The sequence below is a fragment of the Crotalus tigris genome, unplaced genomic scaffold (genome assembly GCF_016545835.1).
Source record: "Crotalus tigris isolate CLP2741 ecotype Arizona unplaced genomic scaffold, ASM1654583v1 scf7180000018759.1681925, whole genome shotgun sequence".
NCBI lineage: Eukaryota > Metazoa > Chordata > Lepidosauria > Squamata > Viperidae > Crotalus > Crotalus tigris.
In genome coordinates, this window is record NW_024097185.1 from 471,969 (window position 1) to 485,675 (window position 13,707).

Genomic DNA, 13,707 nt, shown 5'->3' on the forward strand with positions numbered 1-13,707 from the left:
GAGAGGTAGACATACTTTTGAAAGAAAATATAGAGCATCCATATTAGGCAAAGAACTATAATAACTTCATAACAGCCCATTGGGTCTAATCAATTTCTCAAATTCCATTTATCTTTCTTTTCTCAAAAGAAAAAGAACATGTTTCAGCACAATTTCATCAATAAGATTTAGGGGCCAAAGCAATTCTTTCCTTTTCTATATGCCTATGCTGTTGCTGCTGTTGTTTTGTATTGAGAATCTACAACAGGCATGTCAAACTGCTGGCCTGTGAGCCAGATGCATCATACTGAAACCACACTCACCCCATTGCTGGCAATGGGGAAAAAGTCAAGATACGTTGCATGACATCATGTGACGCCCTGAGTTTGATATGCCTAATCTACAACAAGGCTGTTAGAATTTGAATAACAGAGTTGGAAGGGACTTGTAGGTCATCTAATCCACCTCCCCGCCCAAGCAGGAGATCCTACACCATTTCTGACAGATGGCAGTCTAGTCTCTTCTTGAAAGCTTCCAGTGATGAAGCTTCCACAACATCTGAAGGCAAGCTGTTACATTGGTTGATTGTTCTCACTGTCAAAAATTTTCTCCTTATTTATAGGTTGAATCTCTCCTTGATCAGTTTCCATCCATTATTCCTTGTCTGGCCTTCAGGTGCTTTGGAAAATAGGTTGATCCCCTTCTCTTCACTAGACTAGCCATGCCCAGTTCCTGTAACTGTTCTTCATATGTTTTAGCCTCCAGTCCTCCTAATCATCTTGGTTGCTCTTCTCTGAACTTTTTATAGAGTCTCAACATCTTTTTTATACGGTGGAGACCAAAACTGGTTGCAGTATTCTAGGTGTGGTCTTACTAAGGCTTTATAGAGTGGTATTAGTACCTCCCGTGATTTTGACTGAATCCCTGTTAATGCAATTTAGGATTGCATTGGCTTTTTTGGCTGCCACTGCACACTGTTGGATCATATTTAATTGATTGTCCACTAAGACTCCAAAACCCCTCACAATTACTGCTATTAAGGCTGCTTTCATCCAATCTATATTTGTACTTTTGATTTTTCTTGCCTAAATGTAAAACTTTACTTTTTTCTACATTGAATTTCATTTTGTTAGATAGGGCCCAGTGTTCAAGTCTGTCAAGATCCATCTGGATATTGAGCCTATCATCTAGGGTGTTGGCTATTCCTGCCAGCTTAGTATCATCTGCAAATTTGATGTTCCCCTTCTATTCCTTCATCTAAATCATTTATGAAGATATTGAAGAGTACTAGACCTAAGACAGAACCTTATAGTACTCCACTGCTTACTTCCCTCTATGTAGACTTAATACTATTAAGGACTACTCAATGATTAAAAATACTTTATAATGTTATCCTAAGGAATGTACAGACATACATCCATGCATTCTTAAAGATAGAGTATAACTTCAATCAACTCAATATTTAAAAATTTTACTTCTACAATTTCAGTTAGTGAAAGGTAGAACACTGATTAATTTTACAGAAACCCATGAAGAGGCGTTGTCTTACCTGAACGCCTTTTCTCAGCATGACGATGGAGAATCCACCAATGGGTTTTGCTTGTCTTCTGCCTGTAGACTAAGTCAGCCAATTTTGCTCCGCCTCTCCTCCTGGGTCCTCCCTTTCCCAATCTCAACTGAGGTGAAAGCTGTTGGCTACGTTTCCATGTGTTGGCTCAATCCTCTCCCTGCACAGGACCTGACTGGTCCTAAGGGCGGGAGTGGATTCTCCATCGTCATGCTGTGAAAAGGCGGTCAGGTAAGACAACGCCCCTTCTCCAGCATGACAAGTGGAGAATCCACCAATGGGATATACAAAGCCTCACTGTCCCTGTGGGTGGGAAGCCGTCTGGGCCTGTGTCCCACTCTGATACTACACATTGGAGGACCATCCTGACAAAGGAGGCCTCCGCAGATGCGAACCTATCTAACTTGTAGTATCTTATAAAGAAGGAAGGCAACACCCACGTCGCCGCCCTACATATTACCTCGATCAGTGCCTGAGTTGCCCACGCTGCCAAAGTGGCAGCGCTGCGAGTGGAGTGTGCAGTGATTTGTCTGGGGACTGCTAATGACTGTCCCTTGTATGCCTCTGCTATGCACCTCCTAATCCACCTTCCGATTGTGGATGCTGTGACCCTTCGACACCTTGTGTGTGAGTGGAAGGAGATGAACAGGGCCTCCGATTTGCGGAAGGGTGCTGTTCGCTTAATGTAATACCTCAAGGCCCTGCAAACGTCTAAGGTGTGCCACTTGCACTCCAATTCATGGGAGGGCTAGGGGCAAAAATCTGGTAGAATCACCTCCTGTGCTCTGAAATAGGGAATTGACCTTGGGAATGAAGGAAGGGTCCAAACGTAGGACCACCCTGTTCGTGTGGAAGGTACAAAGATCCTCTCTAACTGATAGTGCTGTCAACTCTGAAATGCCCCTTGCTGAAGTAATGGTGACCAGAAAGGCGACCTTAAGGGTCAAGAATTGTAATCTGTGGGTCCGGACAGGCTCGAATGGAAATAAGGTAATGACCTATAGGACCTTAGACAGATCCTAGGAGGGATATTTGTGGACCACAGGTGGTCTGTTGTTTGTTGCGCCCTTGATGAAGGATCACACCGCTGAATGCTTGGCTAGTGGTTCAGAGTTGCCATATGTAAGAATAGTGGATAGAGCAGCCAACTGTCTACAAATTGTGTTGGGGGCTAAGCCCCTATCCAGACCCTCTGCTAGGTAGTCTAAGATCCTTGGGATTGAAATACTAAGGGAGTCTAGCTGCTGTCTTTTGCACCAGCTGCAATAATTTTTCCACGTGGATTCATTGATTCTGTTAGTTGTAGGCCTTCTTGAGGCCTGGATTGTTTTAATGACTCTTTGTGAAAAGGCCTCCCCTTTTAGGAGGCTCCAATCAAGTGCCAGGCGGCTAATTGGAGCCACTGTGGCTCTGGATGTAGTAGAGCCCCCTGGCTGAGGGAGATTTGATCATGCAGAATGCTCCATGGTGGGGATGCGGAAAGATTTACGAGGTCGGCAAACCATGGCCGTCTTGGCCAGTGTGGTGCAATGAGTATCACCTCTGCTTTTTCCTGCAATATCTTTCTGGTTGCTTGTATCAGAGGAAGCAGTGGGAAGGTGTATAGCAATCTCTCCAGCCAGTGTCCCTGGAGTGCATCTGCTCTCTCCGCCCCCGCTGACGGAAAACGGGAGAAGAACCTCGGGAGCTGAGTATTCTTAGGGCTGGCAAATAGGTCCAGTACTGGGTGGCCGAACCTTTCTTTTTTCTTTTTTTCTTTTCTTTTCTTTTTTTTAACAAAATTTTATTCAGTTTATATAGATGAGGAAAAATAGGAACAATACAGGTATGGTAAAGGGAGGGGTGGGGGGAAAGGGGAAGGGGAAGGGAATAAAGGGTTTAGGGTAAAACAAGGATAGGTACAATCACATATTTCAACAAACAAGCTACCGTCTGGATCATAATAATGAGTAAACTTCATATTCAACCATTTTTACCGTAAGCTTAGACTATAACATATTAAAAACAATTAGTAAACAAATACGTTGATCTATTAAGTAAACACTACTAATAAAATCTCAAAAAATCCTAACAATCAAGAGTAACAAATGAAAATCAGTAAATCACGAAAAATAATCATATTATCATGTTAGTTAGAACTTGGTTAAAAATCAGTCATCTGTTCTAAAATATTGAATCTTTCAAGTTCTAACGTGTCTCTAACCATTGATAAAAATTTTCCCAAGTTATAAAATAAATTGAATCATCTTTTTCTTTCATCTCTAATGTTAGTCTATCCATTTCTGCACACTCTAAAATTTTAGTAATTATAATATGGTCAGATGGTAAATTCTCATTTTTCCAAAATTGGGCAAATACTATCCTTGCAGCTGTTAAAACATGCAATATCAAATAGTCATTCTCTTTACCATAATTAGGTCTTAATATTCCTAAAAAAAAAAAATTACGGTTTAAATTCTATCTGTAGTTTCATCGTCTTTTCCAATCATCTGTGGACCTTAGACCAATATTTCTTAGCGATAGGGCATATCCACCAGGCATGGTAGTAAGTGCCTGGCTGTTGTTTACATTTCCAGCAAATATCCGAAATTTTTAAACATTTTTGCTAAGCGAACTGGTGTCATATGCCATTTATAAAACATCTTATATAAGTTTTCTTTATATGCTGCCGCTTTTGTAAGCTTAATATTTTTATCCCAAAGTTTTTGCCAGTCTTCCAAATCTACAGAATGTCCAAAGTTCTTTGCCCATACTATCATTGTTTCTTTCACTTGTTCTTCTTCCATCTTCCAGTTTAAAAGAAATTTATAGATTCTAATCAAATTCTCATCTGTTTTTAACAAAATTTTATCTAATGGGGTCTGTTCTTTATAAAAACCTGTCACTTTTATATCTTTTTCGTATCTTGTTTGAATTTGCAAATAGGACCTCCATGTCAAGTCAATACCTTGTAGTTGTAAAGTTTGCCTGTCCTTAAGTTTTTCCTCTTTGTCCAAATGTTTTTATAACTAGTTAATCAGATTTGGATAAGCAAATGCTTCCATTGTTGAAAGCCATTCAGGTATTTTCATATATATTTTATGTAAATTTTCTCCCATTCTGAAACTAGTACGTTTCTTATCGCATGATTTTGAAAGTACTTATGTGCTTTAGATTTCTCATACCATATAAAAGCATGCCAGCTTAACTGAAGGTCGTATCCCTCTAAATAAAGCAATCTTTTATTTCTCAATACAATCCATTCTTTAAGCCAAAGCAAAATAGCCACTTGATAGTAAACTCTCCAATCTGGAAGTCCAAAGCCCCCTTTATCCTTAGATTCTTGTAACAATTTACATTTGATTCTCGCTTTCTTTTTTTGTGTGGCCAAACCTTTCTGATGCTTCCCTGAAGAGAGCAGGGTGCAGGCTCCATTCTGAGTGGTCTACCGTTACCCTGCTCAGAGAATCCGCCTGATGATTTGCTTCTCCTGATATGTGCTTGGCCCTGAGGGAGGCTAGGTTGTTTTCGGCCCAGGTTCCCAGCGATTTGGCCTTGGCCATGAGTGCCCTGGACCACATGCCCCTGACAGTTGACATGGGTTTTGGCCACCACATTGTCCGTGAAAACCAGGACGTGTTGATCCACCACTGTGAAAATGATGGAGGGCCAGATGTATGGCTCTGAGGTCCAACCAGTTTATATTGTGTTTTAGATCTTCTTTGGACCATTGGCTCTGTGCCAATTGCGACTGTAGTTGCGCCCCCCCCCCAGCCGAATAGGCTGGCGTCTGTGGTCAGGGTGACCCGGACTGTCTCCTTGAATATGTGTCCCCTTGTCATTGCTGGGGACACCCACCACTTCAGTGATTTCAGAACCCCTGACGGCACCTTTACCTTTTGGTTGGAGGTGCCAGTTCCCGCTTTCTGAAACGGGAGTAGAAACCACTGCAGGTCCCTGGAGTGTAGCCGTGCCCACAGCACGATTGCTATGCTTGATATCATTTTCTCTAGCAAGCTAGAGAGTGTGGCCAGTGTGGTGGTCCACCTCCTCCGGATTAGCCAGACCAGGGTTCAAGTGCTGTTTCGGCTTTCCCAAGAGAGGTAGACCTCGCACTTTACGGTGTCTATCACCACTCCCAGGTGAAGGAGACGGATCGATGGAACCATTTGACTCTTCTGGAAATTGATTGAGAACCCATGGTCTTGAAGGACCCCTAGGGTCAGTGTTAGATCTGACTGTGCCACTTGGACTGATGAGGACTGGATGAGAATGTTGTCCAGATAACACTGGATGCGCACTGGAATTGTCCGCAGATGTGTGGCGAGAATCGCCAGAACCTTTGTGAATACTCTGGGGGCTGAAGACAGACCGAAGGGAAGGGCTCTGTACTGAAATTGTTGGCCTGCAAGGCAGAACCTGAGAAACCTTCGTTGTTCCGGTAAGATGGGAATGTGAAGGTAGGTCTCCGTCAGATCTATAGACATCAGGAGGTCTCCCTTTCTGACGCCTGCTAATATTGACCGGAGAATCTGCATTTTGAACCTCCTGTATGCCAGGGGGGTGTTCAGATTATTTAGATCTAGAATCGCTCTCCACCCCCCCGAACACTTTGGGACTAAAAATAAAATGGAGTAGAACCCCTGTCCCTGTTGCCTCTCGTACACTGGTTCTATCGCCTGGATGTCCAGGAGGTGCAGGATGGCCTCCCTGAGGAGTTTCCCTTTGTTCGGGTCCCTTGACAATGGGCAAGGAACGAAACAATTTGGAGGTTTGGAGATGAATTCCAGTGAGAGGCCAAATCTGACTGTATTTAGGACCCAAAGGTCCGTGGTGGTGGCCTGCCATTTGTGTGCGAAGAGAGCCAGCCTGCCACCAATGGGAGAGCCCTCCCTGCCATCACTTGGATTTGCGAAAGGGACCCCCCGCTCCACGAAAGGGCCGTTTTGACTGGAACTGTTGTCTAAATCTGTCCCTGTTGCCGGCCCTATCGCTCTGATGGTCTGACCTGGGCTGATAGGGAGGGGAAAAAAAGTTCTGCTCTGGGCCTGTCTCAGATCAAAAGGGTGGTCTGCGGGGGTAGGACAAGACTCTCCTCTCCATTCTCTTTGATGGGTGGGCTAATACCTTGAGTTTGTCCTCATTTTCTATCAGATAAGAATTAAGGGCCTCACCAAAAAGCATGCCACCCTTGTAGGGCGCTGCCGCCAACTGCCACTTCGCTTTAATGTTGGCTCACCACTGCGGAAGGTGAGGTCTGCCTTTTTGTCCTCTGACTTCAGGGCCTCCGCTGCGTCCCCGGTTACCGTGAAGAAAAAAGCGCGGCTAGAGGCTCGTCTACTGTCAGGACCTCTATTACCTCTGATAAGGCTGGATCTATGTTGAACAGCTTCTTGTCTGTCCCCCTCATTGGGAGAAAAGATCCCGGTGCCCCCATATTATTTTGAATAGAATCAAAAAAGAGAGGAGGGCAGGGAATAAATTGTTGTGTGAAAGTGGGTTGGGAGAACACCCTGTTGTTTGTGACCTGACTAATTGAAGGTCCCTCTTGAGGAAGCAAAGGTCTCTCAATCTTGGCGGTGCTGCTGGCTTTGTGGAGCAGGGATTTGAATGGAATTGGGTTAAATAGACCCACGAACGGTGGAGGATCTGGGGATATATCATCGTCCTCTGACAGCCCGATCTGTCTGCTCATAGTCCTCGGCAGGAGATCTCCTGCCTCTAGATGACCGAGAAGGGGAGACTGAGTCCTGGTAAACAGAGGCCTCCTCTTGGGAGAGATGTGAACAATCTCTTGAAACCACAGAACCTGATCTGGAGCAATGATGCTTTGAAGGGGCGTTGTCTTACCTGAACGCCTTTTCTCAGCAGGATGATGTAGAATCCACCAGATGGGTTATTACAGCCTTCCTGCTCAGCAGACTAGGTCAGAACTTTGGCCACGCCCCTCCTTTGGGAGTGACTCCAGTTTTGACAAGGCGAAGCAGCTCTGACGAATCTCAACTCAATAGCTCCAATTGTGATACACCTGCGGGAGAGTGTGGATTCTACATCATCCTGCTGAGAAAAGGCATTCAGGTAAGACAACACCCCTTCTCCAGCAGGATGTCTATAGAATCCACCGGATGGGACATACCAAAGCCCTCATGTCCCCTCGGGAGGGAAAAGTCTAGGCTCTAGAATCATGAGAAGAAACAACCTGTTGAAGTACACGCCTGCCAAACGCGGCGTCAGCCGCCGCAAAGGCATCCACCCAGTAATGTCTGACAAATGCTGAAGGAGAAGACCACATTGCGGCTCTGCAAATCTCCTCCACAGAGGCTTGCATGGACCACGCGGCCGACGCAGCGGCACTGCGTGTTGAATGAGCCGTGACATGTGAAGGAACAGGAAGAGACAAGGAAGAATAGATCTGAATTATACAGGCCCTAATCCACCTACCTATGGTAGAAGAAGAAACTTCTTCCCCATTGCTGAAGGTTGAAAAGATACAAATAGAGCCTCCGATTTACGGAAGGAAGAAGTACGCTTCACGTAATAACGCAGAGCCCTGCATACGTCTAGCTTGTGCCACTAGCGTTCCAACCTGTGCCTGGGATTAGGACAGAAGTTGGGAAGAATAAGTTCCTGAGATCTGTGAAAAATAGTGTTTACCTTTGGGATGAAGGTGGGATCCAGCCTAAGGACCACTCTGTCATCGAAGAAGGTGCATAACTCCTCCCTCACTGAAAGGGCCGCTAATTCCGATATCCTTCTGGCTGAGGTAATAGCCACCAGAAAGGCTACCTTCAAGGACAAAAAATGTAAAGAACATGAACTGAGAGGTTCAAATGGAGTTGAAGTCAGGGTCTTCAACACCTTGGTCAGGTCCCAAGAAGGATATCGATGTACAACGGGAGGTATGGTATTGACCACCCCTTTTAAGAAAACGCTGACTGCCGGATGTTTCGACAAAGGGCTGGAATTGTCGCAGGAAAGGATAGAGGAAAGGGCCGCTAGTTGCCTGCGGATAGTATTGGGCGATAGACCCTTGTTCAGACCCTCCAATAGGTAGTCCAGAATGTTTGGTATAGAAACTGAGAGTGGGTCCAATGCATGCACAAGACACCACTTGCAGAAACCCCTCCATGTGGCGTCATAGATCCTGTTTGTTGAAGGGCGTCTAGAGGCCTGTATCAATGAGATCATCTCAGATGAATAAGATTGCCTGGCTAAACTTTCCCGCTCAAATGCCAAGCGGCTAGTTGGAACCACTGCGGATCTGGATGCAAAAGGCTGCCCTGGCTGAGAACCACTCGGTCCGGAGGAATCCTCCACAAAGGAGATACCGAAAGATCCACCAGGTCGGCAAACCACGGACGCCATGGCCAATGTGGAGCAATCAAGATTACCTCTGCTCCTTCCAGGATCAACTTGCGTATGGTCACCAGAATCAGGGGGAGAGGCGGGAAGGCACACAATAGTTGCGCCAGCCACCGACAGCGAAGGGCATCCGTTCCCTCCGCTCCTTGTGTCTGAAATCTGGAGAAGAACCTGGGAATCTGTGCACTTGTCGGGGTGGCAAACAGATCCAGGTGGGGTTGGCCGAACCTCAACGTGATCTCCTGAAACAGCTGGATCCAGTTGCCACTCCGCATGGTCTAACTTGACTCTGCTCAGGGAGTCTGCCTGTCGATTTGCCTCCCCCGATATGTGTTCTGCCCTTATGGAGGCCAGGTTTGACTCCGCCCAGATGCCCAGGGATGATGCCTCTCGCATCAGGTCCCAGGACCTGGTCCCTCTTTCTTTGTTGATGTGTGCTTTGGCCGCCACGTTGTCTGTCCTGACGAGGACATGCTTCCCCTTGACTAGGGAAAAGAATTGAAGAAGTGCCAGGTGAATGGCCCGCAGTTCGAGCCAGTTGATGTTTTGGGCGAGATCCAAGTGGGACCACTGTCCCTGTGTCAGGTGGGTGCCCAGGTGAACTCCCCATCTGAACAGACTCGCGTCTGTTGTGAGGATGACCCGGTTCGGTTCCCTGAATATGACTCCCTTGGTCATCGCAGATGTTGTCCACCAAAGAAGGGATCGCAATGTGTGGTGTGGGACTGTGACTTTCCTGTTGGAAGCACTGAGATTTCGCTTTTGGAAAGGAAGAATAAACCACTGTAGGAGTCTGGAGTGGAGCCTGGCCCACGGCACAATGCCCATGCAAGAGATCATCTTTCCGAGGAGCTTTGACAGCTGTGCCAGAGGCACTCTCTTGTCCTTGTGAACCAGATGAACAAGTTTCCTGATGCTGGTCCGCCGCTCCTGAGAAAGATATACCCTGCAATGGGACGAGTCTATTATCGCTCCCAGGTGTTGTAATCTCCTTGTTGGAGTGATGTGGCTCTTCTTGAAGTTCACGGAGAACCCGTGATTCTGCAGAGTGAGTATCATAGTTTGAACATCCCGTTTTGCTACCTGAAAGGAGCTGGACTGGACTAGAATATCGTCCAGGTAACATTGCACGCACATCGGCCTCAGCCTGAGGTAGGCTGCTATGACCGCTAAAACCTTCGTGAAGACTCTTGGGGCTGAGGACAGGCCGAATGGTAGGGCCCTGTATTGGTAATGCCGGTGCGCGTAGCAAAACCTGAGGAACTTGCGATATTGAGGATGGATGGGAAGATGCAGATACGCCTCTGTGAAGTCTATTGAAGAGAGATAATCTCCCTTCCTGATGCTGGCTAATATGGATTTTAGGGACTGCATCTTGAACCTTCTGTAGGTCACAAAATAATTTAATCCCTTTAAATCCAGTATCGCCCTCCATCCCCCTGAGGACTTGGGAACCAGAAACAGAATGGAGTAAAACCCCATTCCCTCCTGCTCCTTTGGTACTGGTTCTATAGCCTGAATTTCGACCAGATGAGATATGGCAGAAGACATCAGGTCTTTCTTGACCCTGTTTCGGGAGAGAGGGCAACTTATGAAGCGGTTTGGAAGGGGGGAGTAAAATTCTAAGGTGAGACCGTACTTGATGGTCTCTACCACCCAAGTGTCTGAGGTGGTGCTTTCCCAGACGTCGCTGAACCTTTGTAGTCTGCCCCCAATGGGAGAGTCCTCCCTGGCGTCACTTAGATCGCCTGTAAGCACGGCCTCCTGCTCCCCTGAATGGACGCTTAGCCTGAAACTGGCCTCTGGCTCCAGTGTTTTGGCGATCCTGAAAACGATCCTGTCTGGGATAGAAGGATCGCGAGCCTCTCGACCAGTCCCAGGATTGCCCTGATCTAAAAGGCTGCCTCCACTCCCAGGGACCGCTGGTACGAAAGGCTTTTTTCGGAAGTCCTGAGATGTCCTTCTGTCTACTTTCTTAGAGGGTGCACTAGGACCTTGCGCTTGTCCTTGCCCTCACTAACGTGTGGATCCAAAATGGAACCAAACAAATGTATCCCGGTGTATTTGGACGTGGACATACGCCACTTGGCTTTCAAGTCTGTCCTCCAATGCTTCAGCCATAGGAGCCTACGAGAGGCAACTGTGGCAGCTATTGATCTTGCGGAATATTTAATGGAGTGCAATGTGGCGTTTGCTACGTGTTGTGAAGCAGCCAAAATCTTAGCCAAAGTTTGATGTGTTCTAACCTGATCCAGTGGTACGCTGGTCTGCAGTTCGCGTAGCCACATGATACAGGCCCTGGCGAAGAAGGAGGAAGAGGTTGCCACCTTGGCCGCCCATGCTGAAGCCTGGTGAGCCCGACGGCCTTCAGAGCCTCTGCCATGTCCCCTGGATGTAGAGAATAGAGAAATCAGAGGACTATCCACAGTAGAAACCTCTAACAGAGAGGAAAATGATGGGGAGACATTAAACAGTTTCTTCTCTACGCTGTTAGGCGCAGGGGGAGCAGCCAAAGAAAACCATTGTTCCTTCATGGAGGTACGGAAGACTTCTGGGCAAGGAATATATTTGTCCCGTTACCTTCTTTGCGAACAGAGGATTGGACTCCTGACTGGTAGAAGGTCTCTCCTCCTGTACAGAAGTGAGATTAACAGTGGAAATTGCCATGATTAATAGAGATTTAAGAAGAGAAGGGTCAAAGACACCTGCAGTCTGAGTCTGTTCAGGGACAGTCTCCTCATCGTCCGACAAGGGAATATCAGCTACGTCAAGGTCAACCGACTCAGCCTCACCTAACTGAGAGGAGGTTTCTGAAACCTCTGTGGCGGAAACCATAGCCCTCCCTCTATGGGAGGAAGATTGACAAGGCAGTTGACCCTTGGAAGACATAAACTGGTTAAAAGCATTCTGCATAAAGGCCTGAAACTGAGCAGACCAAATATCTTCCTGAGACCTGGTACTATGGCCCACTATGACTGGACCATGATCTGATGATGCAGATGATGAGGAGAGAGGAGAATCAATCTGCTCAGTTTCCCCCCGAGGAGACCAGGTCCTGAGAACTTCCTGATGTGGAACAAATGCAGACTTGGGTGTGGGTAATTCCAATGGGGCGGGGGAAACCATGTCAGCCTCATTGGCCCTAAGTCTTTGTGCTCTGGAGAATTGTTTTTCTAATGCCAAATGTCTCCTCGAGGCCTCTCGCTCAGCCATTTTTGAGGGCTCCTTCTGTGTTAAATGTTTTGTTTTGGCCTTTTTCTTCCCCCCCCCCCCCGACTCTGATTCAGTGGATCTGCATTTTTGTTGTTGTGGGGGAGGCATAGAGGAGCCCTGCGAAGCTGAAGGCGAGACACTGTCTGCCATTGCGCACAGATATACCGAGTAGGAAATACCTGGGGGGGGGAGCACCCAGGTACGCAGATCAATTGACAGAGATGGAAAGAATCAATCCTCGCTCTGTACAACTGCAATGGCCGGACAGTCAAGTGATTTGCTAAAACCCCTTGATAAGCCTGTGACAATGCCACACTAACAGAACAGTTGGAATAAAGTTCACTCTTCTCGCTCCTTCACCAGGTATTAGTGAGGTAGAGTATCAGTACTCAGATATTGCTTCTCCTCTAGGAGCTGAGATTGTTTTTTTTTTTCCCACACAATATGGGGCTGAAATCAGACTCCCGAAAAATAGTATGAGCCCCCTCTGAGGGCTAATCAACTCTTAATAATACCAGGAAAAAATCTCCATGCAAAGTGTCCACCCAATATGGCAAGGGCCTAAGGACACACTCAAGATGGTGTCCTGAAGGACACGCCCTCAAAATGGCCGCCCCCAGTGAAGATATGCAGCCAAGATGGCAGCCGCACTCTCTGTTAGTAAACAAATGTTGGAGCAATAATAAGAAACCAGGAAAGGAACAAAGACAAAGAACACTAAGTAAAGGGAGATATTCTCAGTAAACAGGGAAAACCCTGAGCAACTTGCATTTCCTGGTCGCCTTAGATCCGAATCTGAAACAGGTGTCCTGAAGAAAGGTAGCTGACGAGCCGAAGCTGAGCCTGTAACGGAGCCGATCCAATGCTCCAAGGAAAAAAAGCAGCTAATTGAAGCTCTGAGCCTGCAAGGAGCCAGTCTGCGAACTCCAAAGGAAAGCCGGCTGATTGAAGCTCTGATCCTGCAAGGAGCCAATCTAATGCTCCAAAGGAAAGCCGGCTGATTGAAGCTCTGAGTCTGCAAGGAGCTGATCGAGGCTCCAAAGGTGAGCCGACTGATCGGCCAGAAAAACTGGGCACGCAGCCAGCTGGCCTGAATGCCTACAGCCTCCAAAAATTTAAATTTACCAATTTGAGTATTCAATTTAAACAAGGCCAATTAAAGAACAAATTTATGCTAACTAATTGAAACTGTGTCAATGAAATCACTGTTAAAGAAACCTAATCTATCCGGAGCAAAAATAATCATGTGCTGCCGAGCTCAAGACTAAGTCAAAACTGGAGTCACTCCCAAAGGAGGGGCGTGGCCAAAGTTCTGACCTAGTCTGCTGAGCAGGAAGGCTGTAATAACCCATCCGGTGGATTCTACAGACATCCTGCTGGAGAAGAGGCCATGGCCTGAGCGACGGCCTGAGATATCAGGGATTGTAAATGTTCTGATGACAATGCTCCTTGGTTATTGGAGAGAAAAGTGCCTGTAGCTGTCCCCGGGCCATCAGGCCCTTTGCTTAGAGGAGATCCGGTTGCCTGTATAGTGTCAGCCTCTGTTTCCAGAGGTTCCTGACTAGGCTTCATTGGGCCAAATATTTCCTCCTCCTTGTAAATAGGTG

The 13,707-nt window shown here is 46.7% G+C and overlaps 1 protein-coding gene across 13 annotated transcripts in view; it reads right to left on the bottom strand.

The window, feature by feature from the left end:
• MAP4K4 (mitogen-activated protein kinase kinase kinase kinase 4) overlaps positions 1–13,707 on the bottom strand; it is a 243,155-nt gene that overhangs the window by 205,655 nt on the left and 23,793 nt on the right. For 7 of the 13 annotated variants that reach the window (XM_039355759.1, XM_039355761.1, XM_039355764.1 and 4 more), the window contains exon 2: positions 11,134–11,275. The exons of the other annotated variants lie outside the window; for them this stretch is intronic. In XM_039355759.1, the coding sequence (XP_039211693.1) occupies positions 11,134–11,275 (142 nt within the window). The remainder of the gene's footprint in view (positions 1–11,133; positions 11,276–13,707) is intronic. 13 annotated transcript variants of the gene reach the window in all.